Source organism: Polistes dominula, unplaced genomic scaffold, assembly GCF_049000335.1.
Source record: "Polistes dominula isolate Pdom_NZ unplaced genomic scaffold, Pdom_raw_medaka contig_79, whole genome shotgun sequence".
In the NCBI taxonomy this organism is placed as follows: Eukaryota; Metazoa; Arthropoda; class Insecta; order Hymenoptera; family Vespidae; genus Polistes; species Polistes dominula.
The window spans coordinates 5,220,061-5,242,965 of NW_028300916.1; the positions used below are offsets into that span (position 1 = coordinate 5,220,061).

General features: G+C 27.6%; 5 protein-coding genes across 5 annotated transcripts; 3 read left to right on the forward strand and 2 right to left on the reverse strand.

Moving 5' to 3' along the window:
- Nucleotides 1-276: 276 nt before the first annotated feature.
- hob (bridge-like lipid transfer protein family member hobbit) lies at nt 277-8,672 on the forward strand. Its single transcript, XM_015322352.2, is given in 15 exon segments — nt 277-810; nt 918-1,044; nt 1,134-1,325; nt 1,428-1,679; nt 1,765-1,926; nt 2,022-2,234; nt 2,353-2,620; nt 2,701-2,923; nt 3,003-3,873; nt 3,994-6,085; nt 6,167-6,411; nt 6,487-7,543; nt 7,606-7,823; nt 7,950-8,202; nt 8,205-8,672. Coding segments are annotated over 15 exon segments (6,261 nt in total). The 5' UTR covers nt 277-751; the 3' UTR covers nt 8,234-8,672.
- A 276-nt stretch (nt 8,673-8,948) lies between these two features.
- Nucleotides 8,949-10,133, reverse strand: LOC107067128 (sesquipedalian-1). The gene is made up of 2 exons (XM_015322353.2): nt 9,495-10,133; nt 8,949-9,393 (listed from the first exon to the last, which is right to left on the reverse strand). The coding sequence occupies exons 1-2, from the start codon at nt 9,786-9,788 to the stop codon at nt 9,037-9,039; spliced, it is 651 nt and encodes a 216-aa protein (XP_015177839.1). The 5' UTR covers nt 9,789-10,133; the 3' UTR covers nt 8,949-9,036.
- A 210-nt stretch (nt 10,134-10,343) lies between these two features.
- Nucleotides 10,344-14,272, forward strand: LOC107067050 (corepressor of RBPJ and splicing regulator). Its single transcript, XM_015322211.2, has 6 exons — nt 10,344-10,557; nt 10,652-10,746; nt 10,894-11,144; nt 11,231-11,357; nt 11,440-11,571; nt 11,746-14,272. The coding sequence occupies exons 1-6, from the start codon at nt 10,486-10,488 to the stop codon at nt 12,287-12,289; spliced, it is 1,221 nt and encodes a 406-aa protein (XP_015177697.2). The 5' UTR covers nt 10,344-10,485; the 3' UTR covers nt 12,290-14,272.
- Nucleotides 12,749-17,652, reverse strand: LOC107067146 (ribosomal protein S6 kinase beta-1). Its single transcript, XM_089170719.1, is given in 14 exon segments — nt 12,749-14,054; nt 14,419-14,597; nt 14,688-14,795; nt 14,889-15,020; nt 15,110-15,187; nt 15,189-15,227; nt 15,343-15,433; nt 15,509-15,637; nt 15,740-15,802; nt 15,909-16,042; nt 16,110-16,193; nt 16,356-16,530; nt 16,727-16,767; nt 16,875-17,652. Coding segments are annotated over 14 exon segments (1,416 nt in total). The 5' UTR covers nt 16,962-17,652; the 3' UTR covers nt 12,749-13,978.
- A 932-nt stretch (nt 17,653-18,584) lies between these two features.
- LOC107067147 (ribokinase) lies at nt 18,585-22,384 on the forward strand. The gene is given in 9 exon segments (XM_015322384.2): nt 18,585-18,861; nt 19,145-19,204; nt 19,501-19,633; nt 19,938-19,949; nt 19,951-20,065; nt 20,585-20,746; nt 20,856-20,947; nt 21,128-21,316; nt 22,113-22,384. Coding segments are annotated over 8 exon segments (930 nt in total). The 5' UTR covers nt 18,585-18,861; nt 19,145-19,154; the 3' UTR covers nt 22,290-22,384.
- Nucleotides 22,385-22,905: the final 521 nt, after the last annotated feature.

The following is a 22,905-nucleotide window of genomic DNA, read 5'->3' on the forward strand; positions in this document are numbered from 1 at the left end:
TATTTAAAAATTTGTAAAGTACCGCGCAAATTAAGGAATGACATTGAGGCGCGAAATTCAAATATTATCCGTAAATTAAACGGAATTATAATTATATTTAAAAAAATATCAAAATTACTTTTAATTAGCTAATGAAATTATATTAAAATTTGTTTAATGAGTGCATATAAATGAATATAAATGATAAAATTAATAATAAAGATAAATATCTAATTGAAAATTTAAATCATATATTTATATATATAACTTTTTTATTTATAATTTCGTATAAAATGAAATCTGTTATCTATATCATTGATATTTTAAGAAACAAATAATCAGTATTTAAAGTTCAATTGTGGTATAATCCTGATTATGACATTTGTGTGCATCATTTTGAATGAATCTATAGTTGAATTTATGACATATATACGATAAAAATGACATATGGCGAAAGGCAATTTTTCATACGTCGTTTTTGAAACTTCTATTATTACGTATATTAAACTTTTCGATGACACATTGTATTGTAAGATCAATATTTCGATGTATCGTTTTCGTAAGAAATGAGAGAAAAGCCAAGAATAAAAGAAATAAACGTGAAAAAAAACTAATTACCTAGACATTTTCTATATACATATTTGTATTGGTATAATAAGTTAACCTGCAACAAGTGAACATGTTAACTATCTAAGAAAACTATTTTTTTAATAATATATGAAAAATTCATAATTTTGATAGTGACATTTCTTATAGTATTATGTAATTAAAAATGACTGGATTATTGGGTTTTTTTATAGGCTTTTTTATATTGTACTGTCATTTTACTTGGTAAGTATTTGACAATTTATATACAAAACCATATATATATATATGTATGCATATATTCTATTATGTTTTCTCATTCTAATAAATTTGTAATTATTGATTTATTACAGGGTAATCCCAAGGTTGTTATCATGGCTAGTAAAAAGAAAATATAAGATCCATTTAAGGGTTGGTCATATTTCATTACCGTATTTTATTCTCCGTGATGTCAATATATCTAAGAATGGCTTTACGTTGGTTAGTATCATTTTTAATATTGATAACATGTTTTCATGATTTAAATATTAATATATTATATTACACGTGTTTTGTTTTATTATTTCTAGCAAGTTGAAGAAATAAGTGTTCGCAGTAGTTTATTCAGCAGCGATGTAGCTAAATTATTAGCAGTAGTTATGCGTGATGTTAGAATTAATAAAGATGTTCCTATTGAATCTAACCATCATTCCAATAAAACAAGTAAATTATTAGATTTTAGGGATAAAAAAATTTCACCGATAATCATAACATTTGTACAGGTAATATATACATATATATTTTATGCATATATATATATATTATTGAATCTTTATTATTTCTTAGAAAACATATTATTAAATATATGCTATATAATTTGTTAGTTTATGGCAGTACATATTGAAAATTTGAGTCTTCTTGCACTTGGTAATGGTTGGTTAGCTAATGGCAGTGCAGAAAGTCTTAGTTTGGATGGCAGTGTTGTTCATGGAGCACGTACTCTACTAGCATCTGCTACAGTTTCTGGAGGAGCGATGAAACTATTAAGACATGCATCTGATGCTTGCTTGTCACAAATCACATTTGCTGGTACAGCAGAAGCAACTCTTAAAGCTCAAGGAGAAATTTCGGTCGAGGTATAGCGATTGATTTTAATTTTTTCCTATTATAAATTATTTTTAATAAAATCTTATTTATATATATATATATATATATTTATAGAAATTGTATGTTGGTGTGACACAAACGGAAGGCTCTGGAGGGCCAGGTCTTATGCAGTTTTTAAGAGATAGAAAATCATTAAGAACTGGTGCTTCATACTCTAATATAGATAACAATTCTACTGATAATTTACTGGCTAGATTAGCACCAATAATACCAAAGGTAAAATCTAATCTTTATATTTAGTTTTTAATAATTATCTATATAAATATGTGTATATATATATATATTAACTGTATTTATAATTGATATTTCAGGACTTTATGTTGAAAATAGGAAATTCCTCTGTAATCGCAGGACGAGAAGATGGTGGTATTGTTGGTTTAGAAGGCATATTAAAAGGATTACAAGCTATAGCTAAATTTCAACCACATAGTCCTCAATTAAATTTTACTGTTAATTTGGAAGGATTATCCATTCGTGGAAAATTTCCCGTTGTTACTTTGCAATCATTACTAATAGATGCAAAAGTAAGCTTATATGATATTAACATTTCTCAAATTTATTTTAAAATTTATTTAAAAATATATATTGCTTTATATATTATAAATTGCTTTTTATATATTTATAATCTTTACAAATATATAGATGGAGCAAGATATTTTACAAATATCAGTTCAATTGAGTAGTCTTTTAATCTTTTATGATTACAAAGATTGGGAATCAATATTGCAAAGTGCACAAAATGAAATATCTAAGCCTGTTGATCGCGTGTCCTTAACTAGAAAACTGCCATGGGTTGAAGTTAAGATAAATACTGAATTATATGACTCATCTTTGGTTGTAAAACTTCCTGATGCACCAGAGGCTTCTTGTGGAGTAGCACACGTGAAATTTTCTTTAAACACAGTTCTAGGTATAAATTGAATTCAATGAAAGGATTTTATTTATTGACATTTATCAGAACTTAAATAATGTAAGTTTTCTATGAAATAGGTGAAGTAGTAGATTGCAATACAGAATTGGTAATAGAATCTTTATTTTGTGCTTTAAATGGAGCTGTTACAAATAATCTTGAAACATCTCATTGTTGGGGTAGTCCTCTTTCAGTCGGTGTGCTATTAGCAACAACTCGTACAAATGCTATAGGAATTGCTGTAGATGCTCTTGTAACAGAATGGAGCTTGGATCTCGCCCGATTCCTTGAGCAAGCTTTTAAGTAATTATTTAAATGTATATATTTTTAATATGATTCTTATTATCAATTTTATGTTTATATAATAGGCATTTATTTTCAGATGTTGTAAAAAATACATAAAACCTACAAAAGAAAAAATGAAGAGATCAGAAAATACTACTCAATTAAATCTTAAAGTTACTAATTGTAATATATTTTTTATTGCTGAAAATGAGTTATGTATTATGATGCGCCTTGATACTGCAAGTATGGAGAATAATGTTAAACGACTAGTAGCGGTTGCTGAAGGAGTGAGCGCTATAACTCTCAATAAATATGAACCAGTTGTTTGTCAACATGCACAAGCTTTAACTCATCCATTTTTAGCTATACGAAAATGTAAATGTGCTATTACTTCAGATACTATAAATATAAGTCTTGATGGCACAAGCGTAGCATGGAGTCCTAACTTACATTTACGTCTTTTATTATTTTGGATGGAGTCTAAAGATTTTAGATCAATTATATCCAAAGAAACATTAACAAATGAAGATGTAGGTGCTCAAAGAAAAAAGCGCTTTATAGATTTACTTGCTACTGGAGGAATTACTCTTTCGATTGATATTTCGCCAAAGCATTTCTTAGAACTTTCTTCGGATCAGCTACGTTGGGTACAGGGTGAATGGAAGCTTAATTATATCCGTGCAACATTAGATATGGCTGACATAATTATGATTGAAGGATTTGAATTAGTCAGAGTGTCTAATAATGAAGAAGTACGTTTAGAGAGACAAAATAATGAAGGGTTTTTCTTAGAATGGAATGAAACCTGGGCTCTCAATATTGAATCGGTTAAAGCTTGTTTTCCTTATGAACATCAATTTACTGAAGCTATACAAAATGAACTATTTAGTATTAAGAGATGGTTAAAGGACATTCATTCAACAGGATCGGTTAAACAACAGCATTTGCCATGTGATCTAATTATAAAAGTAAATATGTATATACATATATTTATTATTTATGATAAGTGTACTACTACATCTTTTTTATTATAACTCTATAAACATTTCATTATATTTACATACTTTAAATAATACTATGTATTACAGATTAAAGAATGGATTTTTGAAGTGAGCGATGATCCATTTGAAGTTCGATTAAGGGATAATTATGAACTTTTAGAAGACGAATATAAAGAAAGTTTAAAACGTCAAGCAATGCTGGATGCTAAAGTAGAAGAACTTTGTCGCGCTCATTTACTTCTTCCACAAGGCAAAGTAGAAGAGTTATATGCTAGTCTGAATAAGAAAAATGCAGAAATATATGTACAGAGGTGGAAACAAATGCAACGCGCAGGACCAGCAAGAACAAGATTATTTGCTTGGTCTATGTTAGATTTAGAAATATTGGCCTTAGCTGATCCAACTATAAATGGCACGGAAAATGCAACTAAAGCTATAAGAGAAATGGATCCAGAAACTCCTTGGCCTGAAGATGGTTTAGAATTCAATACACTTTGGGTTAGAGGCGTCAGTTTAAAATGTGCAGAATGGAAATTACAATTGCGAGATTTTCCTCAACCACTGCTATTAGTCGAAAGTCTTAGTATTTGGGGTCGATTAGCTGGTGCGGAAGCTGTACCACCACCTAGAGCTAGACGTACAGTACGAATTGAAATTGGACCACCATGGGATGATATTGTAGTAGAAAGAGGAATGACGTCTCTAAAGTACTATCATGATCTTAATTGGGATATAGATAAATTTAGATATGCATTTGGTCCATGTTGGGAACCAGTAATAGCACAATGTAATCTTAGTTTTGAAAAGATAATTCATCCATCACGAGATCCCAGTCCTCCATTACCATTTTGGGATAAAATGAGATTAGCCCTTCATGGAAGAATAACTCTTTGTGTGAAACAATTAACTGTTTTATTACATGGCTCTTTAGATCCTTATAATACTACAGAAGAAATGGAATTAACATGGACAGGTTTAGAACTTGATTGGACACAAGGAAAAATTATAATAAAAGGAGATTTCGATGTATATGTTCGCACGGCCAGCAAATATGATGATTGTAGATTGTTACATTTACCTAATGTTAAATTAAGTATGAAATTAGCATGGGTTTGCTTAGGTGATCCAAGAGATCATCATGCTGCAATACCTTGTGCTCCAGACAGATTGCCAGAGTATTCTAGCAATCAAGAACACGATTCTTTCCGTGCATTTCGTTCACAAAATTTAAATGTTAGTTTATCTCTAGAAACCAAACCTACTGGATCTCCCACATTGACAAGTGCACCAACAGCTTTGCTTTACGGTAGTACTTTAAGATGGTTTGAGAATTTAAAATTTATATTATCAGGTGCAACAAGGCCTACAAGAAAAGGTCCATTATTTAAGAATATCAGACCAAGAAAAAAACAATTAAGCAGGCACTACAGAAAAGTTAGATTAACATTAGCATTTCACCGTTTTCATGTAAGTTACTGGATGTCTTTTGCTATGCAGAGAGGATTTGAAGTAACTGGTGGAAAGGTAGCATGTAGCTCTGAACATAATCTATCTCTTCATCCAATTGACGATGGCCTCATACACCGTCCAAGAGCAGAATGGTCTGTTATTTATATGAATTGTGAATTGAATGATGCAGAAATTTGGCTTAAAAGTGCATTAGAAGAAGAAGAAGAAAGTACTTCGTTACGACAACCAGTTGAAAAATGTTATTGCCTAAGTGTTGCTCGAGTTAGTTATGGAAGAGAAGCAATGGTCACAGGAGTAAGTGGCGATAATCCAACTCATCGTTTAGCTGTACATGATTTGAAAGGAGCTTGGACTAAAACAAATAGAGATGTTGCATTTGCTCTATTTGATTCATTTATTAAAACACAGCAACTTAAAAAGAATTTATCAACTGCGGCTCTAAAAGGTTTTCACAGAGAAAGTACTTCTACACCACATAAAAATAGAATTAGAACTGTTGAATCAAAAAATACACCTACGCAAACAACACCATCAACATCTTCTAAACTACAACAAGGAGAAGCTGCTGGAATGTTGCAAAGATTAATTGCTGAAGCTGCTAATAAACCAGTAGCATTCAGTGATGATTTATCAGTACAAACAAGAGGTCAACAATTGCGTGGACTTGCAGCGTGCCACCAGGATGACGTTTTACACAAAAATTGGCTTAGTAAGATATAATAAGAAATCAGATCTATATTTAAATTATTGTATAATTATCCTTATATTATAAATTAATTTCTGTTTATAGTTGCATTAGTGAATAGTCAAGTATTATTGAAAGGAATCGAAACACGCGGATATGTAATTTTATCAGCAGCAAAAGCAGAAATATTACAAAGGGTTCATCGACCAGTATGGAAAGAGAGAACACTTGTTTCAAAAACAACATGGGTTGGTTCTTTAGAATGTATGCAATATTATGCTACAGTTAGTGCAAATATTGATGATAATATTGATGACAATATTATGTGGTTAACATTGGATAATATACAGGTATATTTCTGCATAATTATCTATTACAAACGATTTCTATTAAAAATGAATATTACTCATAATAAACAATTTTAGGAAAAAGATTCTACTGTGATAGCGGGTTTACCAGATGTACCAGCACTTGTAGGATCAGGTCAAAGTGTAGGTGGTGTGGTTAGTCAGACTGTTGGTGGTGCTGGTGGACCACAACATCAATTGCAACGTATTGTATCAAGATGTAAATGCGAGTTTTTTTATGTTGGGTATGGTCAAGCTTTAGATGTTGGATCTGTAGATAATATTCTACCACCACCAAGAGAAGAAGTTAGCTTATGGGAAAGAAAGGAATTTTCAGCTGCAGATGCATTTACATTAATGCATCATGATTTAGATGTATGCACAAACTCCTTACAATATGCAATGATTTTGGATATTGTAAATAATCTGTTATTATATGTAGAGCCTCGCAGAAAAGAAGCTTCTGAACGATTACAAAGAATGAGGTTTCAATTACAATTACATTCTGTTGAAGATCAAAAACGACCTATACAACAATTGCAAAATACTGTACGTGGATTAGTTGCTAAATTAAGGAGATTAGAACGTGAAACATATCTAGTACAAAAAGCACTTGCCGAGGAATCAAGTTCTGATTTATTGGTTGAAATGGAGCGATTAGAAGCACGAGTTTTTGAATGTAAAGAACAACTTAGTGCAAAAGCTGAAGAACTTGATGTAATGTTAAGTTGTTATAAAGAAACTACTGCACCACCGAGTGCTTCAACAACATTAAAAGATAAACCAGCAGCAGTGGCAAGAGTTGCAGAAATTTGTTTTAAACATGCACAATGGAGACTTACTGACGCGGATGGTCAGTTAGGTATAGCAGACTTAATTCTGACTAATTTCTTATATACAAAAACAAGTAAAACAGATGATTCGGTGGAACATCTTTTGGAATTAGGATATGTTAGAATGACAAATTTATTACCCAATCAAATCTATACAGAAGTCTTGACTCCGACCGAATTACAAAGTAATATGCCTGTTGATAGGCAAAGAGCTCTGAGAGTGTTTTGTAGAGAAAAAGCACCTGTAGCTGGTATTTCAGTAAAGGAACATTTCGAAATTAATGTAGTTCCTTTAACAATTGGTAAGAAATGAACTCAATGAAAATAATATAACATTCGATAATTTTTGTTATTATATTTTTAGGATTAACAAAAAAATTCTTCAATACAATGCTGAAATTCTGCTTTCCGGAAAGAGATCCGGAAGGGATAGAGGAACCACCAGCACCGCAACGAGATTCATCATTTTATGTACCCATTGAAAGAAGAGATGATGTAGAAAAAATGAAGGAGAGAGCTGATAAAAATAAATTGTTTATATACATTAAAATACCAGAAGTACCTGTTCGTGTATCTTACAAGGTAACATTAATACTATTGTAATATGTGCCATCCACATGATGTCGATTTGGCATATGATGCCAAATGTTCAGATATCAATTTAAATCGATATTACAATATTCCAAAATATAATTTGGTCAATTATAGGGCAATAAAGAGAAAAATTTAGAAGACGTTCGAGATTTTGCATTAGTTATACCAACATTAGAATATCATAATGTTACTTGGACATGGCTTGATCTTTTATTAGCCATGAAAAGTGATTCTCGTCGTGTGATATTAAGTCAAGCCATTAAACAAAAATTACAAATCAAACCAAGGGGTCCACAAGAAGAATCAGCTCCTCAGGAGGAAGATAAGGCTCGTCTTCTTTTAGGTACTCGTCATCTTCCTGGTGATGCAAAAAAAGAAATGTTTTTAAATTTAAATAAGTATACTTTTCGAATTTTGTTCTAAAAATTATTTAATAGTATTTCAATGTATTATTTATTATTATAGAATATTTAAACGAATCTACAGAAACTATATTATGTAAATCAAACTATTTTGTGCGTTACAAAATAGTTGTATATGAACGTATGATAAATATTGTGCGTAGCCTTTTATATGTATATTCGTAGATATTGAATAACTTATTTTGAAGTAGATTTTTAATAAGTACTGAATAAATTATGCTATGCTTCATTTGAATATTTATTATTGTAATATATAATATTAGTCTTTCTATATATTGCTAATAAATACGTATTATATATTTTTTACTGTAAACAGTTAGGAAAAAGTTGAATACACATAATAATGTTTCATGTAATCATGTTTAGTACGTTTATGTAAACGCTTGTACAAAAGAAAAAAACTTATAAATAATAATTCTGCTATAATTATTTTGCAGTATTTGGCAATAAATATTCAATTAATATTTATTATTTGTTATAAATTGGTTGTGTGATATTCATACATGGTTATTGATTTATTCCATGTATTTGCACTATTAAATTATAATAAAATATATGTACATAAATTTTTATATTAATTGTATTGTGTATCACACGTCCTATACGTTAATACTTTATATTGAAATAATTTACAATTAGTATAAACGAAAATTAATTTAAATCCGTATGTAAATAAAAACAAAGAAAAGTGTTTTCGTATTAACATTAAACTTATTTAACACTTCTAATACATTAATACATTTTTTATATAAATATTTACAATTTATCAATGCCATTAATTAGAGAGTTATCAATGGTGCTTCTGCATTTTTTTTTTCATGTCTCCATGCATTTAGATCTGCCAAAATTCTTCTCCCATATGCCGTATGTAATTCTCTAAATGTAATTCTTGTACGAGGTACATTTTCTGTTCTACCAGGTGCAGATCTAACACTCTGAGAACGATGATGAGATTCTGGTTTGTTGAAGGGATTATGTCTTTGTCTTGGTGGTGCTTTAGGTGACTGAAGTGGTGGAGTTACTGTTTCAACTTCTTCTTCCGCAGCATCTAATTGCCGTTGTAATTCTGCTACCATCAACTTCATATAATCATAACTGGCACATGCCAAAGCTTTCATCCATTGTTCCATTGATTCCTAGAGGTAATGAAATTTTGATAGATACGATTATAATTATTTAAATAAGTACTAAAGAATATTTATATTATTTTATAATTTTTATATAACAGATAATTTACTTGTGACTCAGCTGCAAGTGCATAACTTCTATTATTTGGACCATGGAATACAATTTTGAATCCAAACTGTTCTTCGTCTTCTGTCAATTCGATAGTACACCCCTCAAGGACAATCATACCTACAGGTTCTTTGTCACCACGTCGATCAAAATAAAATAATATGTTTCCTTTAAGAACAAACCATCTTCGTTGATATCCTCGATTAACTTCACCGCGTTTATTTAAACAACCCTCTTTATCTATCGGTGTTGCGGATGTTGCAAATGCAACCATATTTTTTTCGTTGATTTTCATTTTTCTCTATGAATTATTACAGGTAAAATTACAACAATATTATATTAGGATATAATACGATAATTATTCAAAAATATAAGACGCGCGACTTAAGATTAAGAAAAGGTTTTAAAGTTGACCGAATAGATCGATCCATTTAAAATAATATTTTTAATAATGTTCGATAAAATCATTATTAAAAAATTATAATTCTATGTTTAACATATTCCATTTGATATACTTTATTTCATATGAAATAAAATAATTACAAATAATGCACTGATTACTTGTACGTCAAATGTAAGCTAACAACATTGACAAGGAGTATCGATGTATAGGTTAAGTTACGTCACATTTCCTTTTTCAGCTGACGCACGAGTCAAATGAAATATTAAAAAAAAAAAAAAAAGATGTTAACATTATTTTACTTTATCTTTAAGATAATAATAATTAAAAAAATTCTAAACTTAATTAAATAAGAGATTATGTTATTTAGTAAAAAAAAAGAGGAAAAAATTATAACATTATTTTTTCGTACATATGAAAATAATTTAGTTTAAAAATGACTAGGTAGTTTCTTAAAAATTTTATAATGGCTGCCGATATCAAATGCCATTCAGTGGTACATTATTAAAAAAAGTCTTGAAAAAGAGAATTTAGAAATAAAGAATTTTTTTCTTTTCATTCGAAATTAATTGTATAGTTAATTAGAGTAAACATGGGGAAAGGATTTAATAATTATATGTGTAAAAAATTTTTCCATCCAGCTTCGAGAGATAATTTAAAACGAGTGCGTACAATTTTGTTAACCTTTCTTTTTTTTTTAATAAGAAGAATCTTACTTGTTGTGTTTATGTTAGTATTAATGTCGATTAATCTTATAGGTATGGATGGCAGAACAGCAAGCTGAAGCTTATAAGAAAAAGCAAGAAGAATTACGTGTTCAATATGAGAAAGAACAAGATCTTCATAATAATAAGTAAGTTTTCTGATATTATAGATAAGGTATAATTATTAAAACAATACAAATTTAAGATTTAACTTTATTTCAATTGCATTTTTATTTTATTGCACTTTTCAATTAAATAAATAAATAAATATAATATAATATAATATTATTTTACAGAGCACTGTTAAGTAAAGAGAGTAAAGATAAATTAAGTGTTAATTTTATGTATGAGCCTCCTCCTGGAGCAAAGAAAGAAAGAGAAAAAGAAGATAACGAACCAGAGTATAAATTTGAATGGCAACGCAAGTATAATGCACCAAGAGAAAGTTATTGTAAAGGAGATAGTGAAATTCGTGACCAACCTTTCGGTATTCAAGTTCGAAATGTTAGATGTATTAAATGTCACAAGTGGGGCCACATAAATACAGGTTTGATAACCTATTTAAGTTTATCTTTTAAAGATATCTCATTAATTTATTAATTTATTTATTTAATTATTTTATATTATTTTTAGACAAAGAGTGTCCTTTATATAGTCAAGCAATGAGCGTAGTAATGGCAAATAATTCAAATGTACCACAGACACCTGATGCTTTGACTTTGGTGCAACAAATGCGAGAAGATGGATTAGCGCTTAAAAAGTACGAAAAATATGAACATTTGAAATTATTGATTAATTTCAAATGTATTATTTACTAATATTATATCTTTATTTATATATAGATCAGCATTGGAAGCACAACAACATTTACGGGTACCTGGCCATGAACATTTGATGATTTCTGACGATGAAGAAAATTCTGAGATTACATTCCTAAAAACTCTTTCAAAGGAAGAAAAAAAGAAATTATTAAGGTAAAATATAACTGTGTGTTTTTTTTTTTTTTATTAACACAATGCGTACGGTGGATGGAAGCACGTTGAGCAAGTAGAATAATGCTGTACTCAATGTGTTAATATAAACTATAAATATATAATTTAAGTAACATGGAATAATTTTGATGAAAACTTATACTTTTGTTTGTATAGAAAACTTCGAAAGCTTGAGAAGAAAAATATGAAAATAAAGCAAAAAAAATTGAAGAAGAGGAAAGTTCGAGATAGTAAAAAATGTCGCAGTAGTAGTAGTAGCAGTAACAGTGAAAGTTCAAGTGATAGCAATTGTAAAAATAGCAACAAAAATGTCAGTGCAAGTAGCAGCAGCAGCAGCAGTAGTAGTAGCAGCAGCAGTAGCAGCAGCAGCAGCAGCAGCAGCAGCAGTAGCAGTAGTAGTAGTAGCAATAGTAGTAGTGACGAATCCAGCACAGAAAGTAATAGAAAGAAATTAAAACGTAAAAGGAAATCACAAGGAAAAGTAGAGACAAATTCCCATGGAAGACATAATTCTAATCGACATAAGGATAAAGAACGAAAAACAAAGCATAAGTTGGATGATAAATATAAATCAAATAATAAAATGAAGGATGAAAAAAGGAACAAGGAAAAGATGACCATTGAACATGACAGTCGTAAAAGGAAAAATAATGAATCACACAGCGATAACAAACGTAAGAAACACGGCGAAAGAAAGTAAAAACCATTTTTATTTCGAAGAATTAAAAGAAACAAAACAAAACAAAAACAAAATAATAAAAATAGATAAGTATCATTAATATAGAAAACAATTATATGATTATTAAATTTGTATTTTTACATTAAACTATATATTTTATTGTATAAGAATAATAATTCATTTTGTTTTTTTCGTTGAGAAGTAGATGAATATTTACTTAAAAAGAAAAAGAAAAATAACACCTTTTATGCGATGTAAGTTATATTACTGTATAATTGATCATTGAAATATGTTAAATATATATTATTACAACTGTTATTTATTAAAATAGAAATATATATTTTCCTTGTCAACGAAATGGATGATAATCATCAACGTTATATAAATAAGTACTTATAAAAGATAAACATATGATATTATTATTATCGAAAATTTTTGGATTTCTATCTTTCTGTGAATGGATAAAATATACAAAGCACATTTATTATTTCACAGTAAAATACGTTTATTTACTACACTTTGTACCTTTCAAATATATTCCATCTTTTGACATAGAAGTGTGATAAGAATATTATTTAAATTGTATTTGCAAAGTAGTGTCATTTCATTCTTATTAATTTAATATCAAGAAAGTATGTTAATGATAACAATTTTTTTTTTTTTTACTTAGATTAAACTTTTTTTCTTTTTTTTTTTCATTTTCTTTCTGTCTTCTATTTTCCCCCTTTTTTTCTTACTTTTAAATAGAATAAAGTATAAATATCAAACTGTAACACTACCTGAGAACAACAACTATGAATATTGGGCAGTTAAAATTCTGTTTGAATATTAATTAATTTGTTCATAATTATTGTATCATTAACTAACGACATTATTATCTCATATTTCACAGAACTGTATCCAGTGAGCAGCTACATAAAACATACGATGCATAACTCCTGTTTTACAATATTTTATCAAATTATATTAAGCATAATTATTAGCGTTGATATTTTGTAGCATAAAGTTTATATTTTTATTATAACACGATGAAATATTGATTTGATGTATATATATATATTAAAACATGCTTTTTTACTCGTTAAACATTAGTTTCAAGGATTATTATTGATAATAATCTAACATCTAATTTTAGATATAAATTGTTATATAGAAGGAGAATTAATTTTTAATTTTGTTAATTTGTATTTATCTTAATTTGAATTTTTGTTCTTTATATTTACGTTAAATAGAATAGCTTTTATATATTAAAATTTTATCATATATTCAATTTCATATATATATATATATATAAACATATATTATTATTATTTCTAATTAAAATGAAGAATAATCGAAAAACCAACACATAGTGATATGTAAAATACATATTTCATTATTATGTATATACTTCAAATTTATATTTCATCATTTCAGTAATTATATGTTCTATAAAAGCAACATATAATTAACATTACTGCTTCTGTAGCAAAAAGTTAATATTTTATCATAAATTTCTGTCACATATATATATATATAGACATATATATATATGACAGAATGTATATATATATATATATTTATAGAAACTGAAAAATTAGCTAAATGTGCATGTTGGACCATTATAGCATTATTGCATAACCAATTTTTCATAGCAGAAATATTAATTCTGCAATATAATTTTGGAAGTTCAATAATGTCTTATAAGTTAGCATTATTAAACACTGGCCACTATAAATGATTTGGTAGTCGACCAACGTCCATCATTTCAGTATCTTCTATGTTATTGTGCCCTACTATATGATGCCTAAAAATCAGCATGTATCAATTGTTTGCCAATTATATTCATATTATATAAAAAAAATAATCAAATAAATATATTAGCAGAAACATTAATTTTCATTTTTAGGATTGGCACCCTTTTGAGTTATGTTCAAATTCTAATTATAATGAACATATTATTATTTCTATTTATTTATACAAAAATATATTTGTGGCTAGTAAAAATATTGAAAAAAAATAAAAGGAGAATAAATGTTAAGTAAATATTTTTTATATCGTATATATAGTGCCAGCCCTACATGTATGTTATTTTATCTATCAATAGATTTTATAATGCTCTACAATCCTGAGAAATAAATGTGTATTTTAATTATTTAGATATAATTTACCTAAGTTGATGAAATTGAGAAGGCGTATGATGGTGCGTTTCTGGAGTCCTTGGTGATAAACTGTGAAGACTTCCACTAAAACCAGTACTTAAAAGTTCTCTGCGAGGACTTCTGGCATTTATAACTCTTGGTTGTGCATAAATTTCTTCTAAAACACTTGGCGCCACATATGTAAAACCCTATATAAATAAGATGAACATTTGTATAATATTTTTTCTAATGAAAATCTTCGTAAACATTTTCATTGTATTTTGTATTAGTACACTTACTTGAAATATCATATTTGCGGATTCACTTAAAGTACTTTCAACAGGTGAATCTACCGGAATGGTTGCAGTGAATTGTTCATCAAATTGAGATGTATCATCTGCACTTTTCTACAAAATTATTATTACTGATACATTATCAAGAATTATGTTGCATAATACTATCTAAAATACAAATGAAATAAGTTTAAAAAGAATATTTACCAACGATGGCTTAAAAGGAGGCTCCAATTTACGTGAAATAACATCTTCCCAACTAATGTGTTTAAAAAAATTATGATTTATTATTTGCTCTGCATCATCAGGCCCAGATCCTAATCTTTGACCAACTTGTCTCTATAAATATTTCAAAATATATATTAAAGTAATTTATTATAAAACATATATATATATATATATTATTAATTATAATTATTGTTAAAAACCTTTAACAGTTTACGAATTAAATCTCTTGCATCGGGTGTAAGATACTGTGGAAGACATAATTTTCCTCTTAATATTTTTTTCAATTGTTTTTCTTCTATCATCACCGGTGAATGGAGGCTGTCCAAATAAATTTGATATCAATCATATATATATATATAGTTTTTATTATATTTCAAATATCATGTAGATAATATATATTAGGTAACCACAACTATTATCCATAATACTGTACCATCCCTGTGAGCATATCAAACATTAAAGCACCTAAACTCCACCAATCAACAGCTTTTCCATGGCCACTTCTTGTTAAAATCTCAGGAGCCCTAAATTTTATAATTAATATCAATAAAATAATTAAGAAGTTCTATTTATTGAAGAAATAAATGATCAATACTTGCATGTATTCTATTGTTCCACAGAATGTATGAGTTACTGTACCATCTTGTATATGTTCTTTACAAAGACCAAAATCTGTTAATTTTACATGACCTTCTCCATCTAATAAAATATTTTCTGGTTTTAAATCTCTGCAAGGACATCATTTTATATTGAAATATATTATATAAATGTACTAAATATTGTAAACAAAAAAAAAACAAAAAATTACTTATGTGAGATATTAAATATACCTATATATTATTCCTTGATTATGTAGATGTTGCAGGGCAAGTATGATCTCGGATAAATAAAAACTGTAAAAATGAAATATATAATACAATATATAGCGCATTAAAGTGAATCTGTATATAGATAAAGAAATGACTGTAATATTAATTGAAAAAACAATATAAAACATACCATGCTGTATCTTCTAAAAATATGCCTTCTCGATCTAAATATGTAAACAGTTCTCCACCGCATAAATATTCCAAAATCAAATATAATTTACCTCCAGTTTGAAAGGCATACATTAAATTAACAATGAATGGATGCTGTAAAAATATTTTATATATATATATATATGATTAAAATGGCAAAACATTTAATCAATCTATTTACCTTGACAGCTTCTAATATATTTCTCTCTGCTTTAGTATGAGCTGTATCTTTTTGATTTCTTATAATAGATGCCTTACGTAATACCTGACATAAAATATAAAAATTTTGTTATCGTTGCTTATTTATTCGCATTGTTTCAATACGGTCATGAATTTTAAGCGATCCTTTTTTGATTATTGATAGTATTATATTTATGATCCAAAGATAAAAACAACTATCTTACTAGTCATAATAACTTTTCCTTACTTTCATAGCAAAGATACTGCCTTTATCTTTGCCTGTAACTTTTCTAACTTGAAAAACTTTTCCATATCCTCCTTCGCCAAGAATTTTACATAATTCAAAATCCTGAGGGCCAGTTTTCTCTTGTCCAGGATTAACATTTTGTTCTGACAATTGTACTCTTTCCAAATTATCAGATCTAAACACATGTATTTAATTAAATAATAATTTGTATATTAAGATTGATATATTATTTATTAACAATATATATATATATATATATAACTTCAATTACTATTCAAACATTCTTATTTACATATGTGTATAATTATTTGAATCTAAGCTTAATAATAACATACCACATGATAATATGTTGACTTAATATGTATACTTACTCTAACATTGTGTCAACATTAGAAGCATGACTATATTCTACCTAAAAGAGAATAAAACACGTGTGTTTGAGAAAGCAAGATGAAATAATCAAATTGAGAGAAAATATTAGAATAAACGATTGTTATTTCGATTAAAAAGATAAATTACCTCTCTGGTTTCAATAACATCGTCATCAGATTCATCATGATTTACGTTATCGTCTTCGTGCAATTCAATATCGAATACTCCAGCCATTATTTTGTTTTTTTCTCTTACTGTGAAAATTTATAAATAGTACATAACGAGTAAAGATAAATAATATTTAACTTGGAGAATGACAAATAAGCTCGATTAGATTTTTTTTTCTTTCTTTTTTCGTTTTCTTGTGTAAGTGCGTATACGCGTTGTTTCGTTTCACTCTACTTTGTAACTAGGGTTAATATAATAACAAGTTAAATTTTACGTATGTATGGATTAACATGAACGTATTGTACGCGTAAAATGTAATAACACTATCGCGAAAGAAAATGTTTATTTCATTACTTCGATTCTTATGACGGCCTTTTATGACACTTTACTATTTGAAGGAAAAAAATCAGTGTATATATAAACACGTGAAGCTTCTTAAACTGACTGAAACTATACGACTATGTATATCGAACTGACTCGACAATATCCATATGCATACAACATATTATGGAATAACGTACAGAGATACTTTCTCAAAAACAGATTTTGTCAATATTCACGAAAATGTGTTCAAGTAATTAGTAATAATAATATTTTTATAAACGATTATATTAAATATCTATTAAAATTCAATTAATGTTACATACTAAATATTAGTGCAATTCAATCATCAATCTAATCTTCAATTATATAAGAAAATTGAACTTTTATTTTATTTGATTTTTTTTGATCGAAGTGTAGTATTTTATACACACATACGTATACATATATAATTTCGTGTAAAATATACGTCGTTAATACTTAATAAAATATTTTCTAAATTGTTGATATATATATATATATATATATATATATATATATATATATATATATATATATATATAGTTGATTATAATAATATGACTATAGTAATAAATCATTTACATTAATAAAATATTTCTATGTTATTTAATAAATATAATTCATTATTGCAATTAAATATTTTATAAATATTGTAATATGTATAATCAAGATGTTTTTTAACATTTTTATTTCTACTACCATAACTTGTTTATTCATTAAAACAAAATTTACGAGTCAAATTTATATTTATATATATATATATATAATACTACATAATTATACTACATAATTATACTAAAAAATTTACATTTTTATGAAACCTAATAGTTGTTTGTTAATTTAAAAAAATTAATTTTTAAATCTAAAGGCGAAGATTGATTCTTAATTTTAATTGGACAATCCATATTAGAACTGTCCAATCAGAATACTAGACAGTTTACATAGAAATTTATTGAAATTAAAAGATTAAATTATTTTACTGTAATTATATATAGTTACTAGTTACTTTTATGTTCATCTTATTCCTATGATGATTATTATCCTTACTAAATTCACATTAAACATAATTAATAATATTTTAATATAGTGTACAAAATGCTGCATCATAAATTATTAAACCAATGAAAACGTACCTTCTCAAATGATAACAAAAGTTGTTTATACAAACGGATGACAAATGAATATTAGTTTGTTTAATAATTTTTTAATTCATGATAAAAAAGAACAAGAGAAAGTGATGAAGTGTGTGAGAGAGAGAGAGAGTGAAAGAGAGAGAAAGAGAATAATGCTAATTATAATTGTAACGTTTTTCTGTAGATGGCAGTATCATGCAAAAATTTCATTTTCTATTGGGTGTACCATGTGTGTATTATCACGTTTCGCAGCACTTAAGATTTAAGAATATGATGAAGATGGCATGATTATTGCGATACTGACACAATAGATTTATATAAAATATCTATTTTAATCAGCTATTTTATGTATATATAAATCAAATTCATAATCATTTCTTTATGGAAAAAGGTTAAGTTTGGTAATGTCATAGAATATTTGTATTAATGTTTTGATTTTTCTAATAAATGTATAATACTTATTGATAGGCAAACAAAGATAATATACAAAGGTATGAAATATACGTTATGAGAGTTTAAAATATATATATAATAAAAAAAATGACCTATTTGAAACCCGTTAGGTTATGTACATATGTTTAACCATAGATTATCGTTACTCAGATACTGGTGTTTCGTAACAAAGATAACACAAATTATCTATTTATATGTAGGCTTTTTACTGTTGTTTTACAAACGTAAAGACATTTTATGTTTTAATCTTATTCAAGACGTTTGTAAAGTTTAGTTTCTTGAGGAACGGTAATATAATAAGTATATTATAATTATTAATAGTGTTGCCAAAATGCCTGGAAAAATTGTTGTCGTTGGTTCATGTATGATAGACTTTACTTGGTAAGTTTATAGATCATATATATATATATTTAAAATCATAAAATACATATATTTTTGTTGATTTAATATATCATCTATAGTTTAAAGAAATTCAACTGATTGTTGTTCATAAGTTTTTGCAGACAACGTATTTATAATTATATGATTATTTTCTTATGTTTAAATATATAATTTTATTTGCATTGTAATAGTTAACAAACAAAGAAGAAGATTTTAGTTATCGATGAAGAAAACTATACGATAACATAATTAGAAATTATTTTCCAAAATTCTAGATATTAATATTCATTTTCTAGCTATGCACCTCGCTTACCAAAGCCTGGAGAGACAATATGTGGTTACAAATCTAAAATAAAACTTGGTGGGAAGGGTGCTAATCAATGTGTGGCTGCTGCTAAACTTGGTTCAACTACAGCGCTTATTTCTGCAGTAATATTTCTTGTTTCTTTTTTTTTCTTTTTGTTGTAATTGTATAAGTTCTTTTTTTTTTTTTTATTTGTCTCAAGCGCATAGTTAAATGTAGATTTGTTAATCTTTTATTTGTCAATTTTGAGAGTTGAACTTGTTCATCTACATAACGTCTACATAATCTGATTTTTAGTTTAATTTTAACGATAACTCTTTAACAATATTTATTTCAAATGTACGGATAATAATTGATAATTATGCAAATTCTTTATTATTATTATTTTAATTGATTTATTGTTTTTTTTTTTATCTTTCAATACAATAGTTGGGCTGCGACTTTTTTTGCAAAAAATTATTTGGACGCATTGAGGGAATTACATGTAGATACTTCTTTTGTTAAAGTTCATGAGAATGCAGACAGTGGAAAAGCTCATATTACAGTTGCTAAAAATGGTATGTCATATTAAAGAAAAGAAAAATGATGATATATATCTTTGTGTTATCTTTATTATATAAGATGTTTAAGATAACATAATAATCATGATTGTGGAATGGTAAATTATCTTTATTTTTTCAAACGTCATACTTTACACAATGAAAATTCAATACATTATCACCGTTAAACAGTCAAAAAGATATGAGCGAATTTTATGATCTTATATAGGGTGGATCAAAAGTTTTTCAATAAATTCTAAATTTCTGGATAGATTTAAAAAATCAATTAATCGTTTCACGAGATGTCTTAAGCTAGTAATTTTACAATATGAAATTAAAGAAATATTTTTAAAAATGTTTCAAAAAAGAATAATTAATTTGTAAAATGATCTAAAAAGTTTTGATCAAAGTAGAGACTTTGGGTTAATCCTATGACCATAAAAATCGGTCGTAAAGAGAAAGAATGATGACGTTGAAATTGACGAACGCGTAAAAATGAAATAAATCATAATAATTTTCAAATGCATTCGTTTATAGGGGAAAATAGTATAGTAATCATACCAGGAGCTAATGATTTGATAAGTGTTGAACAAGTTAAAAAAGCTACCAATTTAATTGAAAATGCATCAGTGTTATTATGTCAATTCGAATCACCAATAGACGCTACTTTGCAAGCTTTACGAATTCATCAAGGACATGGTTCGTTTTTATATTTACACATTATTATTTCATAGGAATTTGATGAATTATTTCAATGAAGCGAAAAGAAAAAAACAAACAATTAATGAGACTTGTAACGATGCTATAGGATATTCTATTGTGAATGGTGCACCAGCTATTAAATCTGTCAATCCAGAGATTTTTTCATTATGCGACATATTTTGCGTTAACGAGACCGAGGTGGGTTTAAAAGAAATTTCTAAGAACAATGTGTGTGTGACGTGGGTTAAAGTTTGACGATAAATAACAAATAGAAAGAAAGAAAGCAAGAAAGAAAGAAAGAAAGAAAAAGAAAAAACGATTCGTGAATTGAATTTGATTTTTATTTTTATTAGAAAACAATAATTTGTATTTTTCCAGGCAGAAGTTTTAACAGGAATTTATCCTGTGAAGATATCGAATGCTGATTTGGCAGTCAATTCTTTACTTGGTCAGGGATGTAAATCGGTTATAATTACTCTTGGATCGTCAGGTGCAGTTTTTGGATCTAATGATACAGAAGAAATAATTCAAGTTAATACAGTGTCCGTTTGCCCGGTTGATACTACCGTACGTTAAATCAAAATTAATATATTTATTTTATTTCATTTAAATGAATAAATTAAGAATCACGTTTATATTGCTACATTTCATATTTCAAATATGAAATGAAAATGGCATTGATACGAAGGTAAAATTTCTTTTTGTTTTTGTTTCTTTACTGCTTAAATTTATACGTAAAAGAAAAGTAAAAGGAAAAATAAAAAGAAAAATAAAAATAAAAATAAAAATAAAAAGAAAAAGTAAGAAAAAGAAAAAGAATCGCATAGGACTCATTATAGTCAGTTTAAAATTCTCGCTCTATATCGTGGCGCTCGCATTAATTAATACGTAAATGACTAAAGCGTGCGAAGAAAACAAGAAATAAACATTTAATCCCTTCATTAAATTTTATTACGCAGCCAAGGGAGTAGTCCGTTTTAAAAGTATGAATGCGCTTGCGCGCCAAAGATTCGAAATTCACTCGAGCTTTTTTCACGTCGTCGTCGACGACGACGACGACGACGACGACGACGACGACGACGACGACGGCGGTGACGGTGACGGCGAAAGGAGAGCGTTTTATTTTATGTTATAATTTTACTTGGATAATTAAATGGATAAAACTTAAGTAAACGTAGTCATAAAAAGTACGAGAAAAATATCGTGGGCTTATAAAAAAAAAATTCAAATTAATTAACAATATTTTAAAAAAAATGTAACATTATCGGAAGAATGAACTTTTGCTTTAAGTTGATTTCATTTATAAGGATATAATAATTAGTTTATGAATTACTGAAGAATATCTTTTTATTGTTTCATATAGGGTGCAGGAGACGCATTTCTGGGTGCTTTAGCTTTCTTTCTAGCATATTGTCCACACTTTTCGATGAAAGAATGTATTGAGAGAGCTTGTAAGATTGCTACATTGAGCGTATTGAAAGAAGGTACGCACGACAGTTTTCCAAAAAGAGATGAACTTCCAAGCTCCATGTTTAAATAATATATGTATTTTTAATATATATATATATAGTATAAAAATGATGTATATTTAAATGCCATATTTGTGATAATAAAATAAGGAGTTGTATTTGTTTAGATTTATTTTTGATTGATAATAAAATGAAATTTTTTTTATGTCGAGAAGAAGAATATCCATAATATTATCTTGAGAAAACTCTCACAATCTTTTAAATTATCTTGTCTCGCGAGACAAAGTTAAAAAAACAAAAAAAAAAAAAACAAAAAAGAAGAAAATCATTTTAGTAAAACCACGGTGTTGTCTACCGGACACTTTTCTGGGAATTTATTTGTTAAAAGTAAAGTATAACCCCCTCTAAAATAATTATGACAATTTTACCATGAAAGATTCGTCAATGCGTAATTGTATTAATCGATTTTATGATTTATATCAATTTTATAGGATGATTAAAATGGAACATGTGAATCTCAAGAAGGGGAAATAGGTTTAGACTATTGGAAACTAACCCCCGAATTTTTCACGCGGAAAGAGAAATCGTTGGATCGATTGCGGATGCACCGCGTCGGTGGTCCCTTTTTTCCGAAACTCTTGTGGTTTAAGAGGGTTGGAGAAAGAGAAGGAGGATGAGAAGAAGAAG

What these genes read in the sequence shown, in the direction of transcription:
- LOC107067128 (XM_015322353.2), bottom strand. Translation starts at nt 9,788, where the DNA reads ATGAAAATCAACGAAAAAAATATGGTTGCATTTGCAACATCCGCAACA. An exon ending in CACTTGCAGCTGAGTCACAA is followed by an intron (nt 9,394 to 9,494) that starts GTAAATTATCTG and finishes CATTACCTCTAG; the next exon opens with GAATCAATGGAACAATGGAT.
- LOC107067050 (XM_015322211.2), top strand. Translation starts at nt 10,486, where the DNA reads ATGGGGAAAGGATTTAATAATTATATGTGTAAAAAATTTTTCCATCCA. An exon ending in GTGGGGCCACATAAATACAG is followed by an intron (nt 11,145 to 11,230) that starts GTTTGATAACCT and finishes TATTATTTTTAG; the next exon opens with ACAAAGAGTGTCCTTTATAT. An exon ending in GAAAAAAAGAAATTATTAAG is followed by an intron (nt 11,572 to 11,745) that starts GTAAAATATAAC and finishes TTGTTTGTATAG; the next exon opens with AAAACTTCGAAAGCTTGAGA.